Raw genomic sequence first — 18,058 nt, forward strand, 5'->3', positions numbered from 1 at the left:
GCCATACCTTGACCTCTTACTCGGCAGGTACTGGCAGAATTGAAGCCTCCCTTTAAAATGTACCAAGGACTCATCAATAGAAATACACATCTCGGGGGTGTATGCTTGGGAAAACTGGGCATTGAAACAGTCTAATAGGGGTCTCCGTTTATACAAACGGTCAAAACTGGGGTCAACTCGGGGTGGGCATGTCTCATTATCAGTATAATGTAAGAAGCGCAGTATTGCCTCATTTTTATTTTTTCTTAGGAACCAGTTCAGTTCTGAAATTGCTTTGAGGGTCCTATATATTAGAAACCCCTATCAAACACCCCATTTTAGAAACTAGACCCCTAAAAGTATTCATAACAGCATATAGAAAGTTTATTAACCCTTTAGGTGTTTCACAGGAATTTAACGCAAAGTAGAGGTGAAATTTACATATTTTATTTTTTTGTCAGAAAATCCTTTTTATTCCATTTTTTTTTCCCTGTAAAACAGAAGGTTTTACCTGAGAAACGCAACTCAATACTTATTGCCCAGATTCTGAAGTTTTGATAAATATCCCACATGTGGCCCTAGTGCGGTAATGGACTGAAGCACCGGCCTCCGAAGCAAAGGAGCACCTAGTGGATTATGAGGCCTCCTTTTTATCAGGCACTATGTCTGGTTTGAAGAGGTCTTGTGGTGCCAAAACAGTGGAAACCCCACAAAAGTGACCCTATGTTGGAAACTAGACCCCTTGAGGAATTCATTGTAGTTTTCTTGGGGTGCATGCGGCTTTTTGATCAGTTTTTATTCTATTTTTAGGTGGCGTGGTGACTAAAAAACATTATTTCTACTATTGTTTTCTTATTCTATTTTTTTACAGCGTTCACCGTGCGCTATAAATGACATATTCACTTTATTCTGCGGGGCGATACGATTACGGCGATACCAGATGTGTATCGTTTTTTTAATGTCTTATGGCGTTTGCACAATAAAATACTTTTTGTAAAAAATCATTACATTTTAGTGTTACCTTATTCTCAGAGCCATAACTTTTTATTTTTCCATTAAGAAAGCCGTGCGAGGACTTGTTTTTTGCGTAACGAACTGTAATTTCGATCAGCACCATTTTTAAGTACATCCGACTTTTTCATCTCTTTTTATTCCATTTTTTGGGAGGTGAAGTGACCAAACAATTGTGATTCTGGTGCAGTTTATTATTATTTTCTTTTACGCCGTTCACCACGTGGGATAAATATCAAAATAATTTTGTAGTTCAGGCCGTTACGGACGCGGCGATACCAATTATGTATAGTTTATTTGTTTATATATAAGGGAAAAAGGGGGATTTTTACTTTTATTACTTTTAAAACATTTATTTTCTTATTTTTACACATCTTTTTTTTACTTTTTTTTTTACTTTATTACTTTATCCCACTAGGGGACTTGAGGGCAGGAGGCCCTGATCACTATTCTAATACACTGCACTAAATGCGTAGTGCAGTGTATTAGAGCTGTCAGCTACTCACTGACAGCAAGCATAGTGGGTCCTGACTAGGCCTCCGTAGATGGCATAGCCGGATGCCATTGTTAGGCGTCCGGTTGCCATAGCCACCATCGCCGGCCGCTATCGTGTAGCGGGCCGTCGATGGTGGTTTAACCCCTAAGAAGACGCGATCGCTATTGAACGCGACTTTTAAGGGGTTAATCAGTGGGGACACAGCGATCGGTCCCCGCTATAGGAGCTGCGGCAACCGCTGTACAAGACAGCAGCTGTCACAGCTCCTGTATGTGTCGGGAAGACGCCCGAAATGGCCGTTACTCCAGTGACGTACTATTCCGTCATGGAGCGTGAACGGGATGGTTTCCATGACGGAATAGTACGTCACTGAGCGTTAAGGGGTTAAGAACCTTTTTACAATTTCTTTAAAGAAAAATTAACTTTTTAAGATACAGCTTCTATGTATCCTGTATACATAAAAGCTGTATCATTCTCTCTCAGCTGATTCCGTCAATTCAGCTGTACCGACAGCTCAGCGGAGAGTGGGTTTCCGTGTCTCTGGCAGACAGGATCCAGCTAGTAACGATCACATGTAAGTTCACAACGTAGATGTGATCGATATTAAGTAGATCCTGTGTGTCGGAGACATGCAGACCGGCTCTCAGCCGAACCGTCAGTTTAGCTGAACTGACCGAATCGGCTGAGACAGAATGATACAGTTTCTTTGTATACAGAACACATAGAAGCTATATCTTAAAAAGTTATTTTTTATTAAAATTGATTTTAAAAAGGTTCTTAAGAATACGAAATAGATTCATTTATTTAAAAAAAATGCTTACAAAGGTGCACATAGCCTTTAATTAAGACAATATTTCCAACATTTCCATTGTTGTGCATTTTGTGTTTCAGTAAATGGAGTAGCAAGGGCTGGCTGTTTTCCCCCTATTGATTTATTTCAGACCTCATATGTAAACTGTCTGCTATATTATTATCTAGAACCTGCAGAGTAATGTTCATAGTGGATTCTGAATTTCTCTATGAGTATGTATATAAATCATTCCAAGATAGATGATGAAATTATGCAGAGAGAGAGAATGCCGAATCTAATTTATGTACATCCATGATTATCTGATACCGGTATTAAAACCTCGTACACTTATAGATATCGCATCTTTATTTCTCTTCATGTACTAGGGTTATGTCATATTCTAAGGCGACTTTCACACAGGTGAACTTTGGTCAGAATTTTGAAAGTCAAAAGATCCAAAACAGGTCCAAAACATGGAAAAAGTGCAAATTTTTTCAGGCCCCATGCACACGACCGTAAAAAAACTCCATTTTTGCGGACCGCGACTGCGGTCCACAAAAACGGAGCCATTCACTTTCATTGAACACTGACACCTTTCCGTAGCACTACGGAAGGGTGTCAGTGCCGTGGAAATGTTCCGGGAATTATGGAACATGTCCGTTCTTTCACATTTTGCGGGCCGTGCTCCCATACTTTGTATGGGAGCACGGCCCGAAAATGCGGCTGTCAGCCAGCGGCCGGCCGTGTCCGCAATCGCAGGCCGTGATTGCGGGCACGGTCGTGTGCATGGGGCCTCATTTGGTGTTTTCTCCTTTTTTTTTTTTTTTTTTTGGGGGGGGTCGTAATATGGAGCTAAAGTCAATATATGGCGCTCTTCACATGCACATCTAAAATACCTGCGTATGTTAAAAACGCAGCATGAAATAATTGTGTCTGTTTTATAAATAGAAAACGCCCATTGAAGTCTGAAGAGGGTTCAAAATACTGATGTATCCGTCCGTATATTATTTCTGTTTCATCCTTTAATGGAGGCAGACCACGAAACTGCTATGGGGCCAGTGGGATGGAGGGGTTCAGGCCCGAGTGGCCACTCCGCCATCCCACTCTCTCAGTTGCCATCAATAATGTAATATTACTGATGCCAGCCTGTCTCTTTTCAGATACTGACTCACCGTCTGATTCAGAGGATAATTTATAGGCTGTAAGTTTCTGAATAGAGAGCGATGGCGAGGCAGCCTATTTATTTCTGTTCACCATAGACTTGACTGGCCAATCTGCAGAGCGACTCTTCTTATTGGACAAATAAGTCCTGTAATTTTTGCCCATTCTGCTGGCGCTGCGGCACCACCATCTTCTGCCATCTTTACCTGCAGTGTACACCGCTACTCAGCTCTGCTCCTCCAGCCTGGCCAGGACAGCCAGACAGCCAGACAGCAATGGTGAGGCAGCCTTGGGGAGGGGGGGGGGGGGGTAGTCTCATCACAGACTTCACCTTTTAGTACAATTCTGTTCTTAGAAATATTAATATTATCAAACAATAAATTATGAAAAATACCTTAATTCCCAGATGTTCCTCCACTAGAATCAAATAGCAATAACAGTCTTATTTTTGGTTGCTCCTGGTTATGTACTTACACAGTCTATATCTTTAGTCATCGGGGCATGGTCATAGTCCCCGTTCTCTGCTTAATCTCCCTTCACTGTGTGGAGTGCGCTATGATATCCATTGTGTTTATGCTGCCTGGCCGTTCTTCTCTGCGCTGCTACATAGGAATGAACTAGACAGTCTGGGCGTTCACAGTAGCCTGGAGCCATCTAACATTAGAGTAGGATCCAGTCCCACTAGTAAAAAAATATCCTACACTTATATCAGAAAACTCTCCTTCTACTCTTGCCACGGACAACATAATGCTAAACAAGGTTCAATAAAAACTGTAATTGGTTTATTCCGGGATTCGTGGATTATACCACTCTGTCGATCTATCTCCTGTCTACTCTATATAAGGCTCTGTTAGGAGCCTCCATTGCAGATCCGATCCAACATGCCGGAAAAAATAGCGCAGCCTGCAGTGCTATTTTATCCAGTAAACCGACGTACACCATGATGGAAACACGATGGATCACATTAAGGTCAATGGGTTTCTTTGGGGTCCGTTGGTGTTCTTCATGCTACAGAAGCGGTACTTCCAGTTATTCCTTGTTCAGCTTCTAGGACCAAGCATAACAGCAGAAAACCAAACGCAGACATGAATGAAGCCGAACTAACACAGACAAAATATAATTTTTTATTTTTTTATTACATAGCAGTGGAACTGAGAATAATAGGATTGGTAAAAGGGGAGACAATGAGGTATAATATAAAAAATAAAAATAGGCATGTAATTGCATTCTTTTAGTATTTTTTTTTTATCATTACCAAGGCTTTACTAAAGAAAAGATGTGATGAGACGAAACCTTTAACCAGTTAAGGACCGGGCTATTTTGAGCTGCTCCTATCTTCTCCTCAGGGTCCCCGGCAGTCACTGACAGCCGGAGACCCGACATTCAGCTGCCCGATCGCGCGGGCAGCAAGTTAAAACCTGAGCCGTAAAAACACAGCCAGCGGTCGGGAACCAGTTAAAACGTTGTGGTAAAGCAAGAGACTGGTTGTTATTGGGCGGCTTCTTTGCTGGGAATGGAAGGGACTACTATCCCTGAAAAAGTGAATCTTTAAAACGTAGCATATAATATATGGTGTTTAAAAATAGGCCAACATGCTCAATAGCTCATAATCCTATATATGAAAAACACCCATCACCAACATTACCTAAGGATGCTTCAAACTTATATATAGATATCTGGGATAGGATTTAAACAGCATGTGCTGAGGTAATCAACACAAGAAACTGATGTCATATATACATTTGGTCAGTGTATAGACCCTGCAATCATGGCTTTTCTAAGCAAAGGTCACTTCATTTTTAATATGACTTTAAGGGTATTTCAGCAAAAAAGAAAATCACTATAACCCTATACTTCCCCTAGCACTATACACCTATGCCTAGGCAGAATAATCGCCCCGGAAAGGGTGCCTCACACTTGAACCTGTCCCTGTAGCACCCTAAATGCGTTTTAAAGTCCAATATTTAGCCCCAAAGAACAATAAAGAATAATGTCAACATTGAATTAAATATACCAGATGTCCAAACAGTGTTTCCCCTTTGAAGGTTTATCAGGTGACCTTAAACAAAGCTGCAATGTGAAGGATAAAGGATTGGCTCTGGCTGGATCAGTAGTATGTTGCCTACTCACAAAACCATGGTATCCAAATGGTGTGCAGCGCTCCATTCAGCATCACAGGACGCTCAAGGCGTGAGGAATAAATAACTATTTGCTCAATGATCTAGTAGATCTTTACAGCGTTAAATTCGTCTAGGTTTGCATCAGCAACTCCTTTGGTATCTGGCAAACCCCATGGGAGCCTGGTAATTAACCCCTCATTTGTTTGGAAGACTTAGAGGTGCCACAAGTAGCACACTCCACTTGCACTGGCAGCCACTCGGGCGTATGGCAACACCTCGGTCGTTTGGCAGCCCGAGTGGTGCCACAAGAAGCACACTAGGTTTGCAACGGCTGGTGCATCTGCTGACCCCTTGGGCACCTGGCAACCTGTCAGTTGTTTGGCAGCCTTAGTGATGCCTCAAGAAGCACACTAGGCTTGTACTGTTAAATCCATTGGGTGTCTGGCAACACCTCGGTCGTTTATTAGCACCAGTCGTGCTATAAGAAGCATACTAGGCTCGAACCGACAACCCCTGGTGCGTCTGGCAACCCCCATCTGGTAACTCCTTGAGCACCTGGCAACCCCTTGGTCATTTGGCAGCCCCACTGGTACCACATGTAGCATTATACGGCCAGCATTATACAGCTATTGCCATTAATTTTGCCGGCATTTCTGCGCATGGTCAATGCGGATCTACATCCCCAACATTAGTACTTGGAGATCTCCTTGAAACAGCCATCTACGCATGGATAACAGGGAACTCCTTCCGTGATTTTATAAATGAATGGTTTCCCTGTGCCACACGTGTGCAGAGAGGATGAAATAATGATGTAGTTCCATACTAAAAATACGCACGCGCATTAGGGGGAAAGGGGCATTCCAAGCTGTAAACTAAAACGCTGTCCCTATAACATATAAGATGCATATGACCTGTAAATTGCTGCTGGTAAACACAAATAAAAATATATGTGTCATCTGACACAATGATAGACAAATTAAATAGAATGTCAGGGGCCCCCTAAGCTATGAGCTTGGGGGACACATGGTCGCACGAACCACAAAAATATGTGTTAATGACAGTTATTTTATATGGTGTTGTGTATTTCTCTTCCCCTTTCCCTTTTTTCCATATGTATTAGAATGGTACTTACCTTATTAGCGACCCCTATGTAAGCTGTACAGGTTGTACGAGCAGGTTCCAGAGGTTTCTATCTCCAGGCAGATGTTTCCTGGAGAGCAGCTGATTGGACAAAGGTCAGCTGTCAGACCGTGTTTCTTCGTGGTCAAGCAGTCGTCTGTTTATTAGAGGGGCGGACTTGGTCTTTTATTAATTCAAATCTGGAATTTTATTGGTGATTTTAATTTATGGTTATTTATATATTTTAATTATTCTTTATTTGGTTACCCTTAATAAACATCGTGGCCATTATTATCCAAAAAATCAGTGTTGTGTGTTTATTTTGGTTTATTATTTTGTGGGTTGTGTGCTACCACGTCACTTCCGGGAAAGGGACTCTCTCAACAGCCACACTAATCTCTTCAGACGTCTTGGTGGTATTTCTCCGCTCTACAAAATACAAGCAGAAAAGTTTTGTCATGAACCAGCAGTGTAAGACTATGTTCATACAGGGCAGATAAGCTGCATAAAAGTGCACAGCGCATCCTTTCCTGAACCAAATTGTGGTGCGGTTTTCAATTGGAATCTCCCGTGCTCAATGCATTGGTTAAAAAAAAAAGAAGCTTATACTTATCCCATGTCATAGCGACGCGTCCTGACGCTGCAACCAATGTGACCGCTGCAGCCTGTGATTGGCTGTAGCAGTCACATGGGATGAAACATCATCCCAGGAGGCTGGCCTGAACAGAAGAAAGCATCGCAATGAAATCTGTTGAGGAAATTCTGCAGTGTTTATGATACGTGTGAACCCGTCCCTAGGATGGAATCACACGCCACAGATTTTGTTGCAGAAATTTCTGCAACTGAAAATCAGTTCCATTCAACTAAATGTGGTTGTTTCTGCAGCAGGTGCATGGATTTCTGCAAGTTCCATTCAGGTAAATGTAACTGATTTTCAATTGCAGAAAATGTCTTCAACAAAATCTGCTTCGTGTGACTGCACCCTTATTTCTCCCATGTTCTCTTCTCAGTCAAGGTAAAGAGGATTGGATGGTGGATATGACTCTAGCAGGATCTCACCGAAAGATAAGTCTTTGATAATTAATTCTGTAAACAAATAAGGCCCCTTTCACACAGCAGTATTTTGGTCAGTATTTTGCATCAGTATTTGTAAACCAAAACCAGGAGTGGGTCCAAAATACGGAAAGCGGTAAAAAACAAACCTTTACATTATATTTTTCTCTGTTTATGTTTTAATCCTGATTTTGGCTACCAAATACTTATACAAATACTGACCCTAAATACTGCCGTGTGGGAGTGGTCTCAGACTGGATTCACCCAGAAGTGGTTTTAAAAGCAATGGGAAATATAAAGGAAGAGCTTCTACTTCTACTTCCTCCTCGATTCTCTTCTAGCTTTTGCTCAAAAATCTGCATCAACATCTGCAACAAATACGCGATGTGTGAATCCATCCTAACAGGTCAGATTTTGGGGATTTCCTGTCTGGGAATGGCTAGGGTCAATAATCAGCAGCTCCGATGAACTCACCTTTTTGTGTGGATGGATAAGATGGTGTAATGTTGTTTTGTAGAACGGGAACAGATGACCCGGCCTGGTACTTATTGCTGCTCCTGCGGTCATCTCCACTTGTGGCTTATGTAGGAGAAGCCACAGAATAGCTGTTCGACCCCCGGTGGTATTAGGGGTTTCTATGATTCCTCAGCAGACAGCAGGGCATCTAGTGGAATTGTCTCAGTATAATCCACAACTGGAGTCTAGGAGAGAAGATGCATAAATAAGATGTATCATGTACAGTGGACCTATCACTGCCTGGAATGTCTTAAAGGGTTTGTCCAATCACAAGGAATTAATGGCCTTTCCTCAGTATAGGCTGTCAATATCTGGTCGGTGTGGGTTAAAATACCAGCAGACCCGGTGATCAGCTGTTTATAAGCAACCGTGGTGCTCGTACTATCGCTGATTTCCCTTCTATCTTTATCTGTTCGTACTGTGGATCGCCGTCACTCTTGTAGTGGCGATTCACAGTACTACAGCCTGCTCTCATTCAAGTGAATGGGACAAGGCTGTAATACTTTCGCTACAAGTCTGAACTCTGGCTACAAGTCTCGGCAATTCACAGTACGAGCAGCAACTGTAATGAAGGGGAAGCAGCCCTCGCAGGATAGGCTATTAATTTATTATGACTGGACAATGCTTTTAAGGCTTCCTTCACACACACTTTGTCTGGCCATTTTATGGGGCAAAAAAAAAAAAAAGCATCCAAGAACTCTTATTGCAAACCATGTGATTAAAAAAAGTCCTCTTTGCAACACGATTTAGGGTATGTGCACACGGAGTGTTTTCAGGTGTATTTCGGAGCGTTTACGCCTTAAAAAATACCTGAAAAAACAGAAACAGAACGCCTACAAACATCTGCCCATTGATTTCAATGGGAAAGACGGAATTGTGTTCTGAGGGGTCATTTTTTTACACCTCATTTTCGGAAAACGGCGTGTAAAAAGACGCTCGCGAAAAAAAAGTGCATGTCACTTCTTGAGCCGTTTTGGGAGCCGTTTTTCATTGACTCTATAGAAAAACAGCTCCAAAAACGGCCGCAAAAAATGTGTGTGCACATACCTTTATTCTGAAAAAAAACCCCAAAAGACATAAAAAACGCTACATACAATGACGCATATGAGGAAAAGTACCCCTATGTTCTATGAGTGGAAAACGCAACTAATTGCATGAAAAAAAATGCCAAACCAACCCCTTGCTGCAATTTGCAAAAAATGCCACTGAGGTAAAAAAAAAGAGAAAAAAGGCACCTAAAAAAGTAATGCAAGTTTTAGAGCGTTTAATATTTCACTATTGACTTTCAGCTGACATCTGGCTGCAAAAAAATCTAGGATCACACACGCAGTTTTGTTAGTTTTTGGCTTGGTTTTTTGAGCCAAACACAGAAGTGGGCACAAAAAGAAAGGAAATGCATCAGTTTTTTCTTTATATCTTTCCTTCCTTTCGGATCCACTTCTGGCCTTGGCTAGAAAAACTGAGCAAAAAAAGGCACCAAAAACTGCATCGAAACTGTGTGTGTGTGATCCTGGCCTGAGTATAGTTAGTATCTATGTATGATCATAACTTGTGTGCTCACTCTGACATTGTGTGGACACATAAAAACCCTAAGTGAGAGCTTGAAATTTTGGCTAGGAGATTCTTGTCTTGCCCTTAAACAAACTGGTTCTATTTCAAATGGACAGCACGCAATTCCTGTCTCCAGGACCTCGCCCAGAGAGAAGTATTTGTAAATTAGGCTCTGTTCACATCTGCATCAGCATGCTGCGCTGTTTTTTTCTGGTAGAAAAATGAACGGACACCGTAACAGAACCCATTAACTTGACGGAACCCATTAAAGTCAATGGATTCTGTGGGGTCCATGCTGCGGCAGTTACGGCACACCCGTTTTATTTAGTTGTTTTGCTCCTATGACAGGGCAGAACAACGGAAACCCTGAATGCAAGTGTGAACATAACCTTAATTGTGTAAACCAGTTACAAGTCAGTTTTTAGGGATTTGATGTGTGGGAAAGGCTGGGGTCATTACTCAGTAGCTCAGTTAGATGAACTCACCTTTTTTGTGGGTGGATAAAATGTTGCAAAGTTGTCCTGTAGACTGGGAAGAGATGACATGACCCGGCCTGGTACTTATTGCTGCTTCTGCGGTCATCTCCACTTGTGGCTTATGTAGGAGAAGCCACAGAATAGCTGTTTGTCCTCCGGTGGTATTGGGGGTTTCTGTGCTTCCTCAGCAGACAGCAGGGTATCTAGTGGAGTTGTCTCATCATATTCCACAACTGGAGTCTAGGAGAGAAGATATATAAATAAGTTGTATCATGTACAGTGGACCTGCTTTGATTGTATGAAGTGTAGTTCGTATCTGTGCACAATCATAGCTTTTGCGTCCTCTCTATGACATTGAGTGGACACATACAAACCCTATGTGGCGGCTTAAAAGTTTGGCCAGGAGAATTTCTTGTCTTGCCTATATACTATATACTCACTGGTTCTATTTCAAATGGAGGGCACGCTTTTCCTGCCTCCAGTTCTGGCCAGTTGATCTCTGCAAAGAATTGATGTTGCCTTATGGTGTCACAAAGCCCCTGACGCTGCTTAGATGAATTACAGAAGAGCTGTAAAAAAATAACAGGAAATTGTAATTGATTGATAAACACTAATCAGGTAATCCAGACAGCATTTTATATTATCATCTATCTGTCTGTATCTCTCTATATTAGACGGAATAGGGCCACATGCAGCGATATAATTACCTTCAATCGAAACAACAGATTTTATGATGGATATTACCGGCGCCTGATTACATTGACTTACAATGGGGTACATCGGGCACTGGTGGTATCCATTGTGTGACGGTACTGGCTATGCGTTATACATGGTAACTACAACGCAAGTGTAAACAGAGCCTTACAGAAATATCGTTATATACCTAGCCACATGATTTAAACTATTTTGCCGTGAAATTCTATTATATCAGCTCTCTGTGACCTGTAAGAGTGTGTATACTCACCCCCTCTAGGATGTTCCTTATAGGAGGATGCAGGTTCTCAGGGTAACGGGGACAGCGGATAGAACGCAGGATCCTAGCAGGGTTGTTTCCCTCATAAAATGGAAATTGTCCAACAGCCATTTCAAACATAATGACTCCAAAGGAGAAGAAGTCCACGTTGGCGTTGTAAGGCTTCATAAGCAGAACCTGTAGAACCATCAGGGAGAAGGGATTAAGTTCGGAATAAACTGGATGTGTTGTAAACACTATACTGATAAAATGAGACGTCCATTTCTCACCTCTGGAGCCATGTAGCCTATAGTCCCTGCATGCTCGGTCATCTTTTTTGAGCCAAAGATGTTTATTGCTGCCAGGCCAAAATCGGCGATCTTAACGTGACCGGCGCTGTCCATGAGTATATTTTCCGGTTTTAGATCTCTGCAAAGGATAAAGGGGGAATTTGGCAAGTGGCAGAGTCATGGAAGGATCACTACACAGAGTGTCCTTCTCAGTGTGTACAGATATATTCTCCCCTAGACGCAATTCTCCCTTGTCCTGCTGTTTGTACAGCGTTTGATGGAGCAGGCCATACCTCTGTATAAAACTGAAAGTATATGGAGGTACAGTAAAAGCCCTATTATGGTTCCGTACAAAGCGAGCCGTTATATGGCTGCGTGCAAGAGCCGCAAGTGTAACCCCTGTCAGATAACAGCAGCTATTATAACACTGATTATCCTTCTCATATTATTATGTTATTTAAATACCTGTGTATAACGCCCCTTGAGTGCAGATACTGCAAACCGCAGATAATTTCAGCCGAAATAAATCTAAATAGAAAGAAGAAAACATTTACCATCATCATTAAACAGCAAAGTTTATAAAAGCTAAAAATCAAACGTCTGCTGTACAGTGGGAGAAATGATGAATAAATGACCCACATTGCACATTACCTGGTGGTGGCGATGTCACAAGGAGCTCTCCGACTGATGAAATCACGGAGTTCTCCTCCAGTGATATACTCCATGGCAAAAAACACATAATCCTGTAGAAAAGACAGAAATTTAAATACAGGGCATGATGCCAACGCTACCCGTTCTGGCAGCCTATTAAATGGGCAAATCTAGAAAAAACAGCTTATCACAAGCGGACTAGGAGGAATCTACTTAAAATTGAATCCTGATATGCCGGATGTGGAGGTCCATGGTGAAAAGAGGAAGACTCCTACCTCAGTTTGGAAAGTCGCAAAGGCATGGGTGAAGAGCCGGCTGTGTTCAGTGATCTCCAGGGCCTGACGCTCTATGAGGACGGATTCTCTGGAGTCCTCTAGTAATAGCCTTTTCTTCACAATTTTCACGGCAAGCTGTTGCCTGCTGGACGGATGTGAAGCCAGCATTACCTGAAAAAGAGAGTTATGTCTAGGACATTGCGTTTCTCTAACACAGAACCTAAACGAGAAGAAGGCAGAAGTATGGGTTGGGGGATATTCACCCTCATAGCTCCCATAATACCTCTCTTCTACCCACATTTGCTCTTCAATAGTCCATATTGTTTGACCTTGTTCACACTACCATAAAATAGTGCACGTTATTGTAGTGCAGAATGTATCACCCCAGTTTTGAATTCTGTCTTAAAGGGTTTATGCAAGATATAAAAAAAAAAACATGGCTGCTTTCTTCCAAAAACAGCACCACATCTGTCTACAGGTTGTGTGTGTGGTATTGCAGCTCTGCCCCATTCACTCCAATGGATCTGCGTAGCAATACCAGACATAACCTATGCATGGGTGTGGTGCTGTTTTTTGAAGAAAGCAGCCATGTTTTTCTAATCTTGGACATTAGAGTGTATTAATAGGGTGTGGTTTTGACATTTTTCTGTATGGCAGAAAACCGCAGTGCAAAAGCGCATGCGTATTTGATGACGTTTTCCGGCTAATTGTAAGGACACAGCAAATCACGTAAAAAAACCACATGCGTTTTTGCAGGGGGCAAAACCACACTGTGTGAATACGCTGCGTAAAAGCACACAGCGTATCCGCCCTGTTTGCCACAGGGAACTCCGGCCGAAAAACCGCACCAAATTGTGGTGACGTTTTTCGGCTGAAATGTCCACTGCGGAAAACTGCACATAAGAAAAAAAAAAAATAAGAACGTTTTATACTGACCCGTAGCCATGTGACGACGTGTGTGTCCCTCTGTCGTCCTACAGCCCGGCCTCCAGGGATGACGTTTCATTCCATGTGACCGCTGCAGCCTGTGACTGGCTTTAGCGGTCAGTTCACATGGGATGAAACGTCGTCCCAGAAAACCGACCTGGACAAAGGAGCACAGAATTCTGGGTAAGTATAAGATTTTATTCTTTTTGAGTTGAGATTTTTGTGGTGGAATCGCAGATTTTCCGCCACAAAAATTGCAACGATTAAACAAATACAATTGACATACTGCGGATTAAAAAACTGCACCGAAGGTCAATTTCTGAGTGTTTTTTTCTAGTTATCATATACGCAGCGTGTGGATAAGATTTGTTCACATGCCATCCACTCTGCTGCTACTGTATTACGCTGCGGATTACTTTTCAGAAAATGTGCAGTTTTGTGCTACTTTGTAGCCGGCTTATAGAGGATGAATAACATAGTATGAGCTGTGTGAGCACTAGTGTGAATGGGGCTTTGTTGTATCATCGGTGAATTGTGAAGTGAACACTTACCTTTCCATAACTACCTATTCCAAGCACCTTATAGAAGGTAAAATCTGACAAACTGACAGGAGCTGCCACTATATCTATGGTATCCGATGGTTGGGTCTCACTTTCTCCTTGAAAGAAAATAAATCAGTGTTAGAAACTCTTAGGCCATGTTCACACGTTCAGAATCTGATAAAGATTTACGCGCAGAATGCCCCTCATCACATCCGCTGATATTCCGCATTCAAACAAGGAAATGGGGAATTTTATTTTCCATTCAAATGCAGCGGAAAAAAATTGAAAGCAGAATAATGACTTCGCTTCAGATTTTTAAATCTGCAGCATTCTCGTTATTTGCGCGGATACCGCACATAAAAGCAGCGGATTAGCCCCATTGAATTACAATGTGCTTATCCGTGTGATTCCGCTGGCACATCCGCAACAGAAATTCAAGTGCCAGACATGGAATTCTTCCACAGATTTTAGAAATCCACGTCGGATTTGCCTCTAAACATAGCCTTAGTCAACTATACATGTTTGTTTTACATCAGGATGAAGCTAGACATCACCCCGAAGGCAAAGTGACTTCTAAACATCTCTGTAGTGTGAGGACCTTGCAAACAGCTTTCCATATCTCATCTTCCTGGGGCCTCATGAATGCAGCATGAAGGGGAGTGTAGCCCAGAATTGGGAATAACTGGGTTTACACCAACATTTTTAGGTTTTGGGTGGAACAGGGGTTATTTTCCATCTGGGGAGGCAGATCTTGAAATGCACGCGTTTTTGGACACAGTTTTTGTCATGATTTTTTTTTAAAGTTTTTTTTTTATTTAGCAAATAGCAAAAACTTGGGGGGGGGGGGGCGATTTTGATCAAAAACTATTCCAAACGAATGGTGTATTTTTTTTCTGTTTCCCATTGATTTCAATGGAGGTTTAGAAGCAGAGATTACTCCAAGACAAAGTATGACGCTTTGTTTTTTCCACGAGCAGAGACAGAACGCCCAGAAAAAAAAAGCCTCTATCTCTCATTGAAATCAGTGGAAGGAGATTTGGGCCATATTTTTTTGGTGCCAATTCATTATCTAAATCGGTGCAAACAAATGCAGTGTGAACTGAACCTTAGGGCTTATTTAATATTTGGCTAAAGTCTGGTTACCATCCCATCCCTCATCTAAGCTTCTAATAATTGGAAACATAGTATTAAGTCATCACTTCTACTTTGATGTATTTACTGACAGCTCCTACCTGTTTCCAATTTGCTCCTTTGACTTTCAGAAAGAGTTTTCTGTCTCTTGGCAGTCCTGCTATTGGACAGATGGTCGATCCCGGATGTGAGGAGCTTTTCTGGTGTTTTGAGCAGCAATCTATACCCCTTTCCTGTAGGGCAGTAGCTGGCAGATGTTGGGCTCCTCTCCAGGTCCTTCTCTCTCTTTCTCTTCAGGATGTTACTTTCCCCATCGCTGTCTTGGGTTCTCTTTAGGATGTCAATTTTAGGATTTGAGTTTTCATATTTCTCTCCTCCCTTCTTGTAAGAGGTCCGATCTCTCTTTCTGTTATTCCTCTTCCTACTCCTTTTCCCCTTCTTATTGATGTAGTCTGATGCCTCCACTGGAAGCCCAGCTAATGTCATGGGGGGCTCCTCATTCTCAATAGGTTCCTTTTCTAAGATGGTATCAAGAACCTTTCTCTTCTGAGGTGGCTGTTCTTCCTCACTCTCCCTACTACTCCTCACCTCTTGTTTATCACGCTTTCTTTTTTTGTTATGTCTCATGTTCGCTAAGAACAGCAAAAAAATCGCCTCCTCACTCTAGTCGGTGAAGAAACACAAAGGATTTTTGCTTTCCTTCTCCCTTCAGCCAGCCGCAACGTGATGTCATAAAGGAACATGGAGTCATTGGATTCCGCATGACATCATAAAAGAACATGCCATCATCAGCAACCAGATGAGCTGCCTGTTTGCAGGACCTGATTTTATCATACAGTATAAACCCCGGTTTTCCTGCTCCCTAATCCTTTAGGTTGGTCCCTCAGACACCAGTTGATTGCAGGGAATTCTACTGATAGGAATCCTGCATTAGCTGTTAATTCAGTAAATGGGGAGCAGCAATACCAGACTCAACCCATGGGCAGGGGTGGCGCTGTTTCTTTTAGAAAGCAGCCATGTTTTCTGTAATGTCATACAACCCCTTTGAGCTGATTTTATATACTTTGTATAAATTGTATCTACATTATTTGACACATTTATACTGTACATAAAATTATTTCTATCAGGTTTCTCTCTGCTTATTGATGTTTTGTGAAATTGTTCTGTATGAAGATAACTTTCCCTTTATCATTGGAAACTAATAATAATAATAAGTATGTAGTATGTCGACTTAGTTTTCATGTTCGCTCCTACTATTAAGATTGCTGAATGGTCATATGATCTCTTCGGTCCTGGTGTGTTACAGTATATTGAAAATTAAGGCTAAATGCATTAATGTTTAGGTTTTATGAAGATTTTTATTCTGTTGTGTTGATCCTTCAGGCTCTTGTCTTGGACTTTGGTATTATGCAGTATTTTATAATTTTCTGTAATGCTATTTTATTATTATCACTATTAGGGTATGTTCACACGGATTATTTTCAGCCATTGAAAAATATGGAAGCTGAACGCCTCCAAACACCTTCCCATTGACTTGAATGTTTTTGGAGCCGTTTTTCATTGTCTCAATGTCTCATTGTCTCTAAAAAACGCATCAAAAAACGCTTGATGCATAAAAAACGGCTGAAAATCAGAGGCTGTTTTCCCCTGAAAACAGCTCCGTATTTTACGGCTGTTTTTCGTTTGCCATGTGAACCTATTCTTATTATTTACCTTAGAGCGGCATTAATCCTAGGGCGTAGTTCGTAGGGGAAAAAGGGTTTAAATACATAAGGCTCTGTTCACATCTGCATCAAAGACTCCAAAACGACGTACACTGTGAGTCAATGGGTTCCATCGGGCGCCGTTGGCTTCCCTCATTTGACTGAGCCATTTACCTCGGTTTTTTGTTGTTTTGCTTCTGACGGAAAATCTTGATGCAGATGTGAACAGAGACTTCATCTTTTTCCCTCAGGCTTGAGTTGCTTTTTGACGGTCATAATAGCGTAGCATTCTGCAGTATTATATTTAGTAAATTAAAACCGATGCCTGACGGAAACATAACTGATCCATTATAAGTCAACGGAAAAAAAATACGGATCCGTCATAACTGATCATGAAGGATCATGGCTCCTGTAAAAATGGAAATCATGACGCAAGTGTGAACAGAAGAGATTTAGTGCGTCTTTCTATGCAATTGTGTTTTCAACCACATATAAAAAATTAATAAAGTTGTGGGAAAAACATGCGTTTTTTCTGATGCGTACTTAATGTGATTTTTGTAACCGCACCTCAACCACTATGTGGGAATATACACTACCGTTCAAAAGTTTGGGGTCACCCAGACAATTTTGTGTTTTCCATGAAAACTCACACTTATATTTATCAAATGAGTTGAAAAATGACTAGAAAATATAGTCAATACATTTACAAGGTTAGAAATAATGATTTTTATTTGAAATAATAATTTTCTCCTTCAAACTTTGCTTTCGTCAAAGAATGCTCCATTTGCAGCAATTACAGCATTGCAGACCTTTGGCATTCTAGCTGTTAATTTGCCGAGGTAATCGGGAGAAATTTCACCCCATGCTTCCAGAAGGCCCTCCCACAAGTTGGATTGGCTTGATGGGCACTTCTTGCGTACTATACGGTCAAGCTGCTCCCACAACAGCTCTATGGGGTTGAGATCTGGTGACTGGCCACTCCATTACAGATAGAATACCAGCTGCCTGCTTCTTCCCTAAATAGTTCTTGCATAATTTGGAGGTGTGCTTTGGGTCATTGTCCTGTTGTAGGATGAAATTGGCTCCAATCAAGCGCTGTCCACAGGGTATGGCATGGCGTTGCAAAATGGAGTGATAACCTTCCTTATTCAAAATCCCTTTTACCTTGAACAAATCTCCCACTTTACCAGCACCAAAGCAACCCCAAACCATCACATTACCTCCACCATGCTTGACAGATGGCGTCAGGCACTCTTCCAGCATCTTTTCAGTTGTTCTGCATCTCACAAATGTTCTTCTGTGTGATCCAAACACC

At 41.7% G+C, this 18,058-nt stretch overlaps 1 protein-coding gene across 1 annotated transcript; it reads right to left on the minus strand.

Annotated features, from left to right (window-relative positions):
• Positions 1-6,896: 6,896 nt before the first annotated feature.
• Positions 6,897-15,694, minus strand: LOC142652442 (protein kinase C delta type-like). The gene is made up of 11 exons (XM_075828082.1): positions 15,142-15,694; positions 13,919-14,025; positions 12,441-12,611; positions 12,166-12,257; positions 11,980-12,042; positions 11,515-11,653; positions 11,237-11,422; positions 10,713-10,841; positions 10,282-10,512; positions 8,204-8,430; positions 6,897-7,105 (listed from the first exon to the last, which is right to left on the minus strand). The coding sequence occupies exons 1-9, from the start codon at positions 15,665-15,667 to the stop codon at positions 10,375-10,377; spliced, it is 1,551 nt and encodes a 516-aa protein (XP_075684197.1). The 5' UTR covers positions 15,668-15,694; the 3' UTR covers positions 6,897-7,105; positions 8,204-8,430; positions 10,282-10,374.
• Positions 15,695-18,058: the final 2,364 nt, after the last annotated feature.

This window comes from Rhinoderma darwinii, chromosome 5, assembly GCF_050947455.1.
Source record: "Rhinoderma darwinii isolate aRhiDar2 chromosome 5, aRhiDar2.hap1, whole genome shotgun sequence".
Lineage (NCBI taxonomy): Eukaryota > Metazoa > Chordata > Amphibia > Anura > Rhinodermatidae > Rhinoderma > Rhinoderma darwinii.